At 38.3% G+C, this 16041-nt stretch overlaps 1 protein-coding gene across 2 annotated transcripts in view; it reads right to left on the reverse strand.

The window, feature by feature from the left end:
* The window catches only part of MAST4 (microtubule associated serine/threonine kinase family member 4), a 131648-nt gene extending 121252 nt beyond the window's left edge, over nt 1–10396 (reverse strand). The window contains exons 1-2 of one of the 2 annotated variants that reach the window (XM_018070405.2): nt 10098–10396; nt 5498–5578 (exon numbers count right to left, since the gene is read on the reverse strand). In XM_018070405.2, the coding sequence (XP_017925894.1) occupies nt 5498–5578; nt 10098–10144 (128 nt within the window). In that variant the 5' untranslated portion in view covers nt 10145–10396. The remainder of the gene's footprint in view (nt 1–5497; nt 5579–10097) is intronic. The other variant, XM_018070406.2, reaches the window with a different exon arrangement.
* Nucleotides 10397–16041: the final 5645 nt, after the last annotated feature.

Consider the following 16041-nt stretch of genomic DNA (forward strand, 5'->3'; position numbering starts at 1 on the left):
AAAAGACTTGAGAGAACAGCAAGGACATAACTTCGACTTCAGAGCAGGCAAACTATTTTTGGAAGGGAAAACCAAAGATTAATTTATTTCACCTTGAGGAACTCGTGCTTTATGGTAGATGTTCATGGATATTAATCAGATTACCCTGAGACACGAAACAGCACATTTTCCTAATTTTAAACAAAAATTAATATTTTGAGAAAGAAATGGAGCCAAGTGATTCTTCACCTCATCCACATCAGCCCTTCCCAAGACCTTCCTCTTTCAGGGTAACAAATCAATGGCCTCATCTTTCAGCATACACCTAAAGTCAATGTACTTTGTATTGGTCTCACAAAGCAAAGGCAGAAATAAATTTTAAAGATCAATGTCTGCTTGAGAATCCCTGGGTATGGCAGCTGTATCACACAGACACAGGGATAGGAGACATCCTCTGATATGTCCTCCTCCTATGTCTTTTACAAAACCTTATGAATCCAAGAAGTACCAGTTCTGCAGTAAAATATACAGAAGTAAAGAGACTAAGACCAATTTTAATAGCTAACTCTTCTATGACAATTTTGTTCTGCCTTGAGAGAACCACGTTATGTCTCTGCACAAGTTTCTCCCCATTACAAAGAGAATATTAGTACCTCCTTTTCTGCAGTATTCACTGTCTGGTCTACCTATATGCTTGCACCGGATTTAATCATTAACCAGTGTGTACAACAGTTGTCACCTTGGCTGTTACTCAGGTCTTCCTACACAGCTAGTGTTGCCAAAGGCTGTGGAGTGCCAGCCCAAATACACACTGCCACTGCCCTCCCCCTGTGCTGAAACTGCCCCTTGCTCCACTCCTAAAACAGGCCTGCTCTCACAGTAGAGACTCAGCTCAGGGTGCAGCGACACTACCACAAGAGCTAAAAGAGAAGAGGGCGGGAACATGTTCATGGCACAGGGCCAAGGACAGGACTGACAGGGGTTTTGGTCATCACTTCGGCTGTGTGTGTCCCTGGGGCAGTTCTGCCAAAAGCAGCTGCCCCCGCCAGCCCTGCAGTCACTCCAAGTGCCCCAGCCCAGCTCAGGTGCAGCAGAACACATAAAGACTGTTCACTCCACTTTCCTCCCCACTGAAACATGGGAAGTTTAAAAATATATTACTGCCTTCAGTAATGTAAAAGCCAGACAGCAAACTAAATTCCTGCTGTCCGTTATATTTTTCACACGGGTGCATATGATTTACATGTGCACATAGCATCATACAGAGCTAGAAAACATTTAAAAGCTCTTTAAACATGCTCACTTTCAGAACAACAATTTAAAAAAATCACTAGAAACTTCCCTCTTCATTTTTCTACAGGAGCCATCCATTTCATTGATGGTTTCATAAAACAGACCAATCCAGCCTTTAGAAGACAGCTATTTTACACTTTTTGTCTTTCTCTGATTCTGGAATGCAGGAATGTCATGGGAAAAGAAAGGAAGGTAGGCAGAGAAAGTGGAAGAATAGGAGCACACCAACTAGATTTTTATTTCTGTATTCCACAATTCAGTATATGAATTTAGACACTTTAAATAAAGTTTTGTGTAAATTTAAATATCAGAGGGTTATTTTTATAAAATTATATCAAAAATTTGATACTAATTCTTCCTTTGCTCATAATGGTAACTCATTTATATTACAGATTCAGGTTACATTTAATGAAAATGTGAGCCCTCACCATTTTTTGGCAATTCATGGATATAAAAACTTAATACTGAATGGCTAAGAGCTCTAAGCTATCTGTGACTGACTTTTTTCTTTCAATTCAGTGCCATAGGATGAGGTTTAATCCATGCTAGTTATATGTGTAATTGCTGCTCTTGGTAACACGTAAGTAATCAGTTGACAAGATGATCCCATGTAAAATGCAGTGTTTACAACAGCCTCCTCACAAGCTTCCCAAGAAAAAAGACTACATTACCAAAAGGTATAGCTAATAATCCTCATTTGCCCTCCTGCCAACTCAGTTGTAGATGTGGAGAGCTGAACTGGATTTTTCCTCAAGAAAAAGTCTATAAAAAATTTTAACCATTAAAAAAAATGTACAAGGACTTTTCTTACTTGCCACCTTCTTTTTTAGGGCTTCAGAATTAATCCTTTCAATCTCTTTGCCAGTTTGGGAAGGTTAGTAACATTTGTGTCTGTAGAGCAGCTGACACTTGTGCAATCCTCACACTCCCCAGTAAAGGCTTTCTGGAAACTTCACCACAATCTTTTCTTTTTTGAGAAATTTTTTCTCTTTTGTAAAAACAAATCTTTTTATCAGCTGAAACCTTCTACCCAAGAATGAGGATGATGAGAAATTCAAATTAGCTCTCAGTATGAAGAACTTCTTTTTGATCCTGCCTACAAGTAGTAAATTCCTTCACATTGTCCAAAGGCAGGAATGAATCACAAAGCAGATCAACATACCATGCACAACTCAAGCAAACAGAAATCATCAGCCAGCACACATCCTACACTAGTCGTGAAGAAGAATTAGAGCGCTCAAAGGCAGCAAATGTGAATTCTCCCCTGGTCACCCCTATTCCACGTAGGCAGCAGTAGAAACTGCTATCATTATTACATGCTACCTTAGAGATTTTTTTCCCCAAGTCCAGCATCAGTGGCATCAGTAAAGCAAAAAGTTGAGCAAAACTACATTTTTTTGACTATTCTCTACTGTTCAACCTCAAATGCATGATGTTCTACATTTTTTCATTTATTATTTCAATTTTCTTTATCCTTTTTATTAGAAGCTACAACAATTTCAAGCAAGTAGTATTTCCTTCTTGTCTTTTTCTAATACCTTCCCCACTCCATTCCCCATTACTATGACAAAGGACACCAAATAATCCACAGAAAAGAAAAACACTCTAAAATTATGTCAGAAGCATAAGCATGTTAAATATCTCAGTAGCTGTGCTCAGCTATTTACATTATCATTTTCTGTCTTTCCTTGAAAATCTGCTGCTTTTATTAATTAGTACTAAAACAGCACATATTTCTCCCCCCAACAGCAGATCAACTTTTCAGATGACTCAAACAGAAGATACAAATATAATGGTAAATGTGTGCCTAGCTTCCTGAGATTTGAAAAACCTCTTCATTCCCCATCCTCTCTGAGAAGATAGCTTCACACTGCATCAGCAGGCAGGTATTTCCATCCACAGGATGTTACTGTTTATTTTGAAAAGATCTTCATCATCTAGCTGGCAAAACATTCCCTCTAGACTGCTACTATATGCGGCAACTGCTATAAGCAGAACTTTAAGAAAAACAACTGCCTAAGGAGCAGCTGTGCAACTCAAAGGCCATGAGGCAGATGAGACAGCATGTGAGAGAGAGAAGGAGACAGGAAAATCCTATCCATCCACTCTGCTAAGGCTCCCATGCTAACATTTCTGAGTATGAGCACAAGCAGTTGCACTGAAGTAATTCCTCTTCTCCCACATACAGGAGCACTGAGCTAATTGAACAGGAAATGCTAATTACTTCTATCCTCTAAAACCCAAAACATTTCTTCTTCCCTGTTAACCTAGGTCGAGCTTGAACAGTAACTAATACCTAAAACATTTGCTGTTCAATACACCAGCATCCCTCTACAGCTATAGACAAATACAGCACTAGATTTCAGAGTTAATCAAACTTCTAAAATTTCCATTCCAGGGAAACAGTAACCATTCTGGCAGAGTCTTACATAAATTTCAGGACAAAAGAACCTAAGAAAAATCCCTATGAACTTCAACATTGTTCAGCAGAATCAAGGAAGTCTTCATATATCAATAATTTCTACTCCATTTCTTCAAAAAACATCTGAAAAGTCTGTTCCCAGCATCCTCCAGCATAGGACGGAAAGTGCTCAGACTTGGCACTGTTGGGAGTCTCTTGCTTGCTCAGCAAGGGTAAACAAAAGCCTTGAGGGTTTTCGTTCTGAAGACTATAAAAACATTGAGGGTTGTGTCCATAGCACAGTTTGCATTGCAGGACATCCACACATCTGAAGAAGTAGTTCAGCAGGTCATCCAGATCATGCAAATTAAAAACTTTGTACATTGCTTTTTGATTCTACAAAATTGACATTTTGAAAAAGAGTACTTCCTTCAACACAGAGGGAAGTAATTTGTTCTGGCTGTATAAAATAAAGACCCAATTAGAAAATGCTAATTTTACCTAGCATTCCATACCAACACGATAAACTCCACAGAATATACTGATTTTGCTAATAATTTATTAAAGAAGTATCACAAAAGTCTTTTCACTGAGAAAGAAAAAGTGGGTTTATTTAAATCACATTGAAAATTGCACAAATAAGGGATTTTCATACTATCTCTTCCCTAACAAAAAGGGATATATAAAAAAATTACAATATTTGTTCAGAAACACATAGCAAGCCATTAGGTTATTGCTCCATTTTTCAGTGTTGCATGAAGCCTTGATAGAAGGACTCTCACAAATTAGTTTGGTTTTAACTTTAAAGTATGCTGAAGCAGATTAACATATCCAAGCAATACTACATTCAAAAGGTGGTACCAAATAGGCACAAACATACCTTATTATGTCATTTAACAAGGTGGTAGTTCTCATCCTCACAGTGTCATGTGAGACCTTTGACCAAAATTAGAAGCGTTTTGTTGTTGGGTTTTTTTTTAATCCATGAGGCATTGATAACTCATTAGTAACGCATTTCAAAAACCACCTTCCCTATGGAGCAGAACCTCGGTGACTGACACCTATGAAATCCCTGACTAGCTATTTAATTTTCTACATGAAAAAGAAAATAAAGAAGGAAAAGAAGTTTCTCTGTATCAGAAATATCCATCAATTATTATTTATTATGATAATTTTACATAACAGGGAGAATTTAATAGTATTTTTAAATCATTCAATGATTTTCTGATCTCATGAAGCCTTTCTGGTAAGTATCAAAAATAATTATTCTTATGAATGAACCTGGGAGTAGAAGAAAAAAGAGGGTGAGAAGGATGTTCTATGTGGCTGTTAGTGCTTATCTTAAAATCCTCCTAGTCCTGAGTAAGAAACAGTTCTACCAGTGTACTGTACATCACTGTCTTCTTCTAAATCACTCAACTCGCTAAGCATACTGCTATTCCTCAGGTAAGCAAAAAATAGCCATGTGTTTCATGAATCACCCACATTTCTGAACTCACCTTAAACTTCTCACAAAGCAGAATACAATTTGAAGTATGATGACAGGAAGCAAACTAAAAAATTTCAGTAGCAATACATTCCTAAGCAAGCAGTCAAAGCAACACAGAATTACGCATCAATATCTTGAGCCTCTGTACTCAATTTTGATGTCTCAAAATATGGATTATCCTGTGTTTTTTCCACAAAACACTTAAATTCAGAACATATTTTGGATCGCAGAGACATACTTAATTTTTTTTTTTCAATTTTCCCTTTGCAGTATGTTTTGATTGTCAGGTTTTGGATGCAGAAGAAAACATCAACAACGGAAGTTTACTTGCTTACCTCCAAAAATGAAAAGCGAACAGAGGACTGCATGGACTGCAGGGACTTGTTGGGGTTGGGCTCAGGCTCCTTGGAGTGAGACTGCAAGTTAAAATAATGTCATCTCTAGTGAACAGAAGGTTTAGCAAGAGTTGCATGTTTTAGCGTAGGAGTTATGAAAGGAGTTTCGGTTATAACCAAAACATGACCATCCTTCTGAATGAAGTGATTGACAGTGGCTACGGTTTCTGACTTAAGATGAAACTGATTTAAAAAAAAACAAACATGAGAACTGGTGCTGATGCACATGCTTGACTAGGTTAGACTTCCTCCAGGAACAATACTTTTGTACAAAGTCCCTAGAGAGGTGAAAAATGGTAACTTGTTTCAGGTATCCAGCCAAACAGACATATTATGTATGAGACATTTTTTTCCTCTTAAAAAAAAAAAATCTTAGGTTTTTTTAAAAGTTTTTTATATGCAAATCAGATTTATTAAAAACAAAAGGAAAACTAAAACTGATGATGATCTTTCATCAGCAGTAAGAAAACTGCAATAAAAATTTCCAGTTTGAGAGCCTAAAATTTGCACACTTACTAAAAATTAGAAGTGCCCTAGTTAGCATCCATTTCAGTATGAAATGTTTCCTTACAAATGTGATATGGATATAAACAATTCATTCATATAACCCTTACTTGAGCATTTTACTTCAAAGGTGCCTTCAAGAAGTTGTCTCAAGTGCATCTCCATTCAAAAGGTTTCTCAATAAAACAGAAGGCCACTGATACATTTCACAGATGCTCTTTAAAAATTTACTCATGCTATCACATGCACTTGCCCCCATAAAATTTGCAAGAAAACTTTTTTTAGAACATGCTTAATAGCATGCCTTTCGTTGCAAGTTGCTGAAGCTATCTCCCCAAAAAACCCATACAACTTTGCATTCTGTGCAGACTGAGTGAAGGCAGAAACTTACAGGGAACTTTTTCCAGCTCACCTTCATAAGGATTTGTTCTGCTATGTACTAGACCCTTGCAATCAGCCACTGCTAGCACTCCTGCCCTGTCCCCAGTGAAGATGCAGATGGCCAATATGCTAAGCACATTTAGGTCCAGTTCATGTTTTCAATTGCATAACACTTTGCTAGATTTCAATGCATTCACTTCAATACCTTTCTCGGTGGATACCTGATTCAGTTCTTTTCTGAACATTCTAGCAGGAATAATACTACCTCTTCTAGAACAGATTAAGGATGACTTTTTTTTGACATTGTACATTTTTGCAATCTTTCCTTCTTGAGGTGCCTTGGAGAGAGCACAAAGTTTGGCAGGGACATGCACACTGAGATAAGGATGGGCCTTGCTGTTAATTTCTGACATGGCAGGGCAAATTCCTCTGGCTGCTGGCTGTGCCTGCATAATCCCCGAACTAGGTGCACAGAAGAGCACGCTGCCAATGCAGCCCAGCAGCTGGGTATAAAACTGGCTTGGTTTCAGCTGCAGACTAGCCGTGCTAGCACAACAGCACATCTGAGAGTCACCACATCTGAGCTATTAAGATCTGTTAAGACCCAATGGGTCAATATACCACCCTAAAAATGGCTAAACTGAACCCAGGCTCATACCAGTCAGCCCATGAAGGCCTGTGGAAAAAGATGTGGATTAAACAACAGATTTTTGCTGTTCCACTGGAGCAGTCTCTACTGCACTGCACTGACCTGCTGCAACATGCACTGGAAAGGTCGTTTCTGTATGATCAGTACAGGTTTGTAAGAAGTGGTTTTGCATTTCTAAGCTTTATCAGCACTGTCTCTTATTCTCCACTACAGGCTGGTCTGCTGCAGCATAGCTGGTAGTTTTCCCCCAGTTGTGCCCCTTTTGTCCATCCGTCAGTGTGGCCCTCACTGACTGCAGGCTGGGAAACAGTCCCGTGCTGCACCGTCAGTGCTTGCACTGCTGTTCCTCCGGGACATAGCAAGGGAAGAGGTGGAGGCAAGTGATGCAGACCACAACCAGCCTCCATCAGGACCAGAAGCACGGAGGGAAGCTGTCACTGATCCAAAGAGAATCCAGGTGGAGGAAGAACTGGCACCAGCTGGCCAAAGACACATGGCTGCAGCAGACAGAGAGCAAGGGAACTGCTGTGGAGTAACAACTGTGGGCAAGGAACCTCCTAAGGCCAGAATAGTTAAAAGGAGAGCTCTGGCACTGAATGAGAACAACATATTAACTTCAAACCCCAGAATGAGATCCCTAAGTCACTTTACTGTGATCAAATTCTAGTGATACCCCATGGCAAAGGACATCTCCCTCCCTCTACTGGATGGCCTACACACAGCAAGTGGAAGTCCTACACTTCCTAGTAGCTACTCATATTGTTCCTCATTTCCACTACTGTAACACATTAGAGCCAGAGTTATGGCACAGACTCTGGGCATCCAATATCAAATGTGCTAGTACTATGGATCTAAAAATTCCCACTATGGGATGACACTGGTGTGTCAATCCATTTCTTCTACAGAACTTGCTTTTCAGCTTTGCTTTTTTTAAGACCTAGAAAAACCTGTTAAAACAAATTATCACAGTGTATGACAGGCAGTCTTACTTCTTACATTTACTAAATTTGGAGTGCTTTATTTCAGATCTTTAATATTCTTTGAAATAGCTTTCTGCAAGTAATGAATATAAAGTAGACAGACTGTGCTAATTTCTCAGGGAGACAACATAATTCTAGTCTCAACATTTAAACTTTACTGAAAGAAAATTCACGAGAATCAGGGTGCGAGGAATAAATTGGATTTTTTTTCCCCCTAGATATCCTCTTTTATAAATGATTGCAAATAAGAATTTGGGAGACATGACTTAAGTCTGCATTGACTCTGGCAAATCATGAGAGAATGACTCTATGGGAATCATTACATGCCAGCAACCAAAATATGATACTTTCTTTTCTCTAAAAGTAAATCAAGCTCAGAAAGTAGCAAGTGTGATGGCAAAAGAAGGTGTAATATATGGGAAAATTAAATATATTCAGACAACATTTTAGCAAAAGCAATGATCAATACTGAATTTAAAATATAATTATTAATTTTACCTGTCTTAAATATTGTCAAAATATGGTAGAGTAAGTGTAATTATGTCAGGTTACCATGAAAAAGGAGGAGGCAGTAAACAATTACCTCATATTACAAAAACGCACACATACATTGAAAAAAACAGTAACACGAATCCTTTTTCATCCTTTGCAGGTAGTGATGTTACTCTTATATGATGATTACATAATTCAATGAAGACTGATTTAAAAATATTTAAATTGCCACATCTTAAAAGAAGTATAATTATATTCATGGAAACCATTTTAATGAGGTCTCTGGTAAGACTCCTCCTCCAAAACTCACGAGAAATTAGTAATGCTCTTTTTGTAAGAAAAATACCTAGAGCACAGCCTGCTCACAGCTAACACACACTGCTCTTAGCAGAAGATATGTGACTGAAATGCAGAATTTCTCTGAGACATTTCACAAATATAGTTCTGGGAAACCCAATATAATATTTACATTTGTTCCTTTGAATAAAGTGCTCTATCACCTTCATGTGATTAACAGAATAAATTATTTGCTATGCTACACATTGACCTGTAGCCCTCTCTTTAAAACATGGCAGATGTCAGAGATAATAGATATCATAGCGGAATAACTTTACCGCAGGCATCTGCAGCATTCAGGGTTTGGAGTTTTTTTCTCCAGCAAGAATGGGGCAGTCCCAGGGAGTACCAAAGGGTCTGACACAACCGTATCTATTTACCTAGATAAAATTCGCAAGTTCTCATGGTGGCTATAACATGCATACATACATGTCTGACATGTCAGTGCAGACTGCAGGTATGTATGTATAGATGTATAGAAATAAATATTTGGCTTTGATTAACAAATCTCAGGTAAACATATGCTGGCATTTATGAATAAAAGACTATACTTACTATCACTATGTATTAAAATTACACATTTTCATTTAGCTACTCTCTAAATAGCTGAAAGCACACAAATTAGTTAATCAGTTTTAAGCAAGCACAGGTAAACACACTGCTAAATTAGGTAAACATACTTACTGCAGAAATTATCAGAAATCCTCTAGAATGTCAATACAGTTCATTAGTGCAGTTACGTATGTAAAATACATGTCGTTCCTGATGGATTTTCACAGACAGCATTTCTATAATGCTTTAATTTCTTGCAGCGCTCTCTATTTTTCAGCACAGAAAGAGGCCTTTCTAAAAGGCAGCACTGGGATAGACAAATAGTAACAGAGAGCTGGAGAGAAAGACAGACACCATGGCCTACTGACAGATTCTCCCCCTGTGAGCTGACAAGATGTTTCATGCACTGAGATTCAGTAACTTCAAATATGCAGAAATGCTTTCTTTCCAAACACACTGCAATATCCCGGCTCCAGGCTCACACATTTGCTGAAACCAACTGCAGTGCATTGAAAACATGTTCTTTCAACGTGGAGCTGCAGTGCTCCCAGACTGTCAGCATAAATGTATGTTAAACAGCTTCTGATTGCACAAAAGCCGGCATCATGCAGAAACCATTAAAACATTAAAGACAGACAATACTTACTCCAAGGTCAGCCCTGGAATTTGTAGCCTTTCCCGCTGGGCTTTCATTGCTGTTAGGTGCTACCACACTCTATTGTAATCATGACACACATTCACGGGCAGCATTCTGGCGATGACAGAGAGCCAAAAGAACCACTATAAAGGAATGGACTAAGGATCTCTTGGGGCGGGGGGAGGACCGTAAATTGGGGTCCTTCCACCTCTAGCTGTCACGAAGAGCTACCAGCTGCCTCTCTCAGGTCAGTGGCAGCGGCACGCCGCACCAGTTTTGTAAAGCAAACAGCACCTTCAGTTGTGCACACCAAGTAATTCATCCCCGGAATTCCGCAGCAGCAGCCACTGCGCCAGCACACGCGCACGCACACACACACGCTGCACCTCGGAGGATGGAGAGGTTCCCCTCGCTATGCCAGCCCACCACGCAGAAGAGCCTCTGCGCTTAACACAGTTTCTCTCAGCAAATGTCAAACATCCGCCACCCCCTCTGATCCTGCTGAATAGGATTTAGTCATCTTCTTTAAGTCACATTATCCCTTTCCCTGGTAAACAGACAGGCAGTTTCTGCAGCGATGGAACGGCAAACTGCTGAATGAAAAACAGGCTTTTCTCCTTTAATGGGGAAAATTACCTGCCAAAGCTTTCAAAGAACAAACATGTTGTAACACAAAGGTTAAAAAAAAAGGAAGAGTCATCATTCTGTTCTGTCATGTTTGCACCTGAATTTTAAAGGGAAATCATCTATCATTTACATTAAGGTTGAGAGCCAAACCTAGAAACTGCTGAAAAATCTACCAATTTCAGCTTTAAGGGTAATGTCACTTAAAAGGTAACGTCACCTAAAAGTAAACCACTACGCAATTTTTTTGTAAAGACAGTTTTAGATCACTGCCACTATGTAGGATGTTTAACTTATTTTATTCCTTTTTTATGTACTTTCTCTTCTCCTGAGGTTATCATTTTAATAAATACTGTGAATTGTTCCATGAAGACTAGCAATTTTTTCAGTGTTCTGTAAAAAAGCAGGAAAAGCAAAGTGCAAGTGCTGATTTTTAGTAAGTTAAGAGCTAGAATATTTTATCTCATCCGCCTACTTTTCCTGTATACAATATAATAATGTCGACCACATGGTTTTATTTTTTGCCAGAGCTCTGGACCTTCTCTGTGCATGGACAACTTCTATGGACTAGTCAAAGCAAAGGACCAAATGAAGCTGCTACTTTTTGGGTCCTTGGCTCAGTTCTGGAAGAAATGCGTGAGTTCACAGGTACGCAGCCATAGGTTTCAGAGACAGAGGGAAATCTCCTAGTTATGAAAACTGCTAAACTGGGTTTGGTGAACTACATTGCTTTTTCAACCACACAGTAGAAAAGAATAACTAAATTCTCTCTTTTATGTTTCCCACTGCAAAGTGTCTCCTTTTGTGTCTCCTACTCCTTTGTTTCTACTACAAAGTATTTTAAATCTCTGTTATGTATTACCTGAAGCCTTCATTTACAGATATTGAAAACAAAACTGAAGGATACACAGAATTCTGCATTGAAATTTTTAAAACATAAGAGACATCTAGATTCTGAATCTAGCTGAGGTCCCACCAAACATTACTAAGCCAAACAATTTCTCTGAAGAAGTTCTAAATTCTACTACCTCCTAAAGGAAAGAGAAAGGACAAGATTTAAGGAGTGAAATTCAGGCTCACAAACTGCAATGGGTGAATTCACAGATTTGTAAAGGCACAAAAATCAGTTAGGTGCCCAGCTCTGAACAGCACTTTCAAAACACGTTTCTCAAATTTTATTCAGAACACAAGCAAAACATCAGTGTTTTGAAGATATTCTCAAACTGAAAAATATAGTACAAGAATCAACTGTCTAACGGTCAAACAACTCTGCTGCTGAAACTATCCAGTGAAGCTGCCCATGTCTACATGATTTGAGTCTGGAGACAACACTTTAGGAACAGAAATTTAACAAGAGAGCAGCAGAGTGTGGGATATTAGAGTCACGGGTCCCTGCCTCTCCCCTAGCTGCCTAGAACAGGCATCTCCCTTGCTCAGCACCTCTCAAACCAAGCTCTGTTCCCTTAAAAATCCGTCCAAAAAAATCTCTTTTTTACATAATACTTCTTCAGTTGCTGAAAAGTCCTATTTCTGATGGAGACAGAAAATTTCAACAGGTAAACTGTGACTGTGCGCACACCACATGTATACACTTTCAGTTAAGCTGTAAATGATATTCAAAGGGCTTAACTTTGTGCATCCTAACCTTTAGTTTGGTGCTTCATCCCGTTATCTGTGTAAGCATATGCACACAGAACACCCAAGTAATTATTTGTTGTTTTGTAAAATTGTTAAGTTTTCAATGAAGGCACAGAGAGTAGGAGACAGCGTAATGCCTCAAGGAGGGCAGCCAGCTCCACTGAATCAGGGTGCACCACAACTATTTCTGTAAACCAGCAAAAGGACTAGCTCTGAAGGAGAAGGTGTGCTTTGATCAAAAGCACAATACAAATTTTACATACTACTTCCACAAGGCCAATTTTAATACTGAGGTGAACAGAAGGCCACAATCAAGGCATTTTGGTTGATTGCCTCCACGTGCAAAAGAATAGTCTGTCACTAAACACTACTTCATCATGAAACATGATAGTTAGGTATTTCGTGCATTTTACCTGCAGGAGGGCAACACGGTCAGCTTGTCTTGTCTATAAAGGAAACTGAATTGGACTGGAAGTTGTGTACAGCCAGTTAAACATAAACAACTGCACCTAAGGGCTATTTTAGGACCACAGTAAATCAATCTTTCTCCTGAGCTAATTTCTGCAAGCACTTCCCATCGCATTAATGGTAAATTATTCTAAACTGAGATTGAGCTATAAATTGACATTGAAAATTCTTCTACTATACATTTTGCCTGAAGCTTAGAAAATCATGATTTACTGAAAAAGAGAGATGAATACATAGTAAAAGATCAAATTCTTCTCATTGTTACAATCTTACAGTTTTTGCAGGAGTAAATGGGAACTGCTTCATGCATGTGGGAGCAAAAACCAGCAGCGATTTAATTAGATGAAGCCTTGCAAGTAAAAGCTGACTTCGAATTTGATCAAAACAACTGTTTTCTCTTAATTTTGGACTGCTTAGATACCATCTCACCAACACAGAGTTGAGGAAGCAAGCAGAAGTTAAAAAGGAGGCCTACTGTACTACAAAAGATAAATCTAGATTAACTTGAACATACTGGCAAATTTATTGACATGACTTCAATAGAGAAAATGTCTCATTTGGAAAGAATCTAAAACAAAAATTCACTAACAGCATTGAAGAACTGTAAGAATTGTATTGCCCTGCAAATGTAAACCCTGGTCTCCTCTTAGCTAGTTCAAGAGCTGAAAAGCAAATTTAAAAAGTGAAATGTAACAATAAATGGCTCAAGTTATTCATTTAAGTCCTTACTGAGGTCTCCCTGGTTTAGCAATCACAGATATCTGGTAAAAATCAAGCAAAACCCGCAAAGCACAGCAGAATGTTTATGTCGTTGAAACACAAACCAGAAAGATTTTTCTTCCACTGCACAGTTATTAATATTCTGTGCTTTCAAGGTACCCCTCTTCTGCAGATGTTGGCTATGCTTCCTTTTTCCTCTTAAATAATGGTAAAACAATAATACCATTAACAGTGGAGGTGCCACTGGCTTTCATTAGTCTCTAACATTTAACAACAATTACATTAAGATAATAAACAAGTCAATGCATGCTTTTTTTCTGCATGCACTCTTGGCTAATGTTTTCCAAAGGTACTCAAGGGTTAGTAGTCAACTCTCAAAGGATAATGACAACAGATACCTTTCTGTCATAATTCTTAAACCAAAGATCTGCATTTCTGATTAATCTGAAATTTCTATCATCTAATCTGTTTAGCATCTCAATTCAGAGATTCTGGTTCATTGGTAACACTGTAGTTTATAAAGAAGTTCTAACTGGAATGATACCGAAGCAGTTGACTGCAACACTGCTTCTTGGCATCACTGAGACACAAAACATAGCACGAAAGAAATGGGATGAAAGAACACACACAGCCTCTTTCTGCATTCTTTCAACAGAGCACACCTGGGCACATTATTAACTACATACAAAAGAAGTCTGAAATATGAATCTACTAGTTTGTTACCTCTGGCTGAAGTCAACAGACTGACCAATGCAATGCATGTAAAGCAAATCTCATGTTTTAGCTTTAGCTATCTGCTAAAAATAAAATATTCTTCATATCAATGTCTAACTGCGAGTTTGTTCAGGGTTGTTTGGCTATTTACGACTTTCCCCAGAAGTATTTGAGATAGGTCACAGCTAAGGAAGCAACACCAGATAGTAAAAGGAATCCTTTTCCTTAGATCCCTGCCTGGTATGTCTCGCTCATATGCTCAAACTCAAAATAATTGCCCAATTTGCAATTGCAAGGAATATTTCATCTTGGTCAGATTACATAAGGAAAAGGAGAGGGGCTGTCCTGTTTGCTTCACTGGGGAAGGAAGGAAGTGGATGAAATGACAGAACGTGTTTGCACTTGCCCACAACCAAGAGCTCAGTTTACATGATGGGCTTAGCATGGCATGCAGAAATAAATTACTTGTCACTGCAGGGCAGAGGGCAGACCTTGGTAGAACCTATATGGTCCTGGGTTATCAGTGTTCAATACAAGCCAGTCCACAGCACTATAAACTCCCATGTTAGGGGGATGACTGTTTGGTATCCCACGACAGAAAGTCATACTAGATAACCCTTCTAGCCTTAAGTTCTGTTACGTTTCAACATTGTGGATGTACTGACATTTACAGGCATATCCATAAATCTGACACCAGTAAACAATTTTCAATAATGTATTTTATTAATGCGTCACTGGAGTACCCAGTAAAAGCCCAAGAGGTCTTGCCTACACTTTGCCAGAGTCTATTTAGAGCTGTAACTCTTACTATTCTGTAAGGGATTTGTTTTTAAATTATAGTTTTAAAAAGCACTCTATTAAATTCAAATGTATTTTAATAACTTTCTGTAAATTGGTTGCATATTCTGGTGATAGCTCTGTGGTATTGATTGTATTACTAAACAATGGAATAGAGCAAAGGAATGTGTATTTTAGCAATGTTAATTAACCAATAAAAATAACAGAATTGCTGTGTAGATCTCTGGTAAGTTAACCCAGTAACCGGTTGTCACACTGAACATCTTAATTAAATCCACTAATCCTAAAACACTGCAGATAAAAGCAATCAATAAACATGCACCAGCCAAGATGTGGCAAAATCTCTCCACATCACCACACACTCCCATTCTTCCACAGAGAGTTTCAATAGACAGTTCTTATATTTTCCCTAGAGCCAGGACAGCCTCCTTGCATGTGCAAACAGGTGACTGTGAGTTAAAGTGGGACTGATGTGACTGGTACTTGTCTATTCTTTGTCTAAACATCATTTGAATTATTACCATAGATGACACCAGCAAGAGGTGCCATCCAAAGACGTGTTAAATAGCCTTCCTTGTATTCCACCAAGCAGTTTCCCATCTCCTTTAACTAGGCAGCATCATTTTGTACCTGCCTGTGAACGCTCAAGAATAACATTCTGTACAAAATCAAAAGCTCAATCAATAAAACAGCACACCCTTTGACAAAAGTTTTTTAATGGAAAACTCCCAGAGTAACTACTTCAGATTTAAAGACAACTTCCTATCATATTTCACATACTATAAGAATAAAAAAAAAAATTTAAAAAATTAGAAAGCAATAAAAATATCTCTACTAATAAAGGCTTGTATCAACAGACTTCAAGCTAATACTAAAACTGTAAAAAGCTTGAGAAATTACACATTAATAATAATTATGGTCCCAATCTGCACCACCTTTCAACACAAAAAAGGTAGCATTAAAAAAATCAGAGGCAAAAATAGATCTAATT

Source organism: Manacus vitellinus, unplaced genomic scaffold (genome assembly GCF_001715985.3).
Source record: "Manacus vitellinus isolate BGI_N305 unplaced genomic scaffold, ASM171598v3 scaffold_18_pilon, whole genome shotgun sequence".
Classification (NCBI taxonomy): Eukaryota; Metazoa; Chordata; class Aves; order Passeriformes; family Pipridae; genus Manacus; species Manacus vitellinus.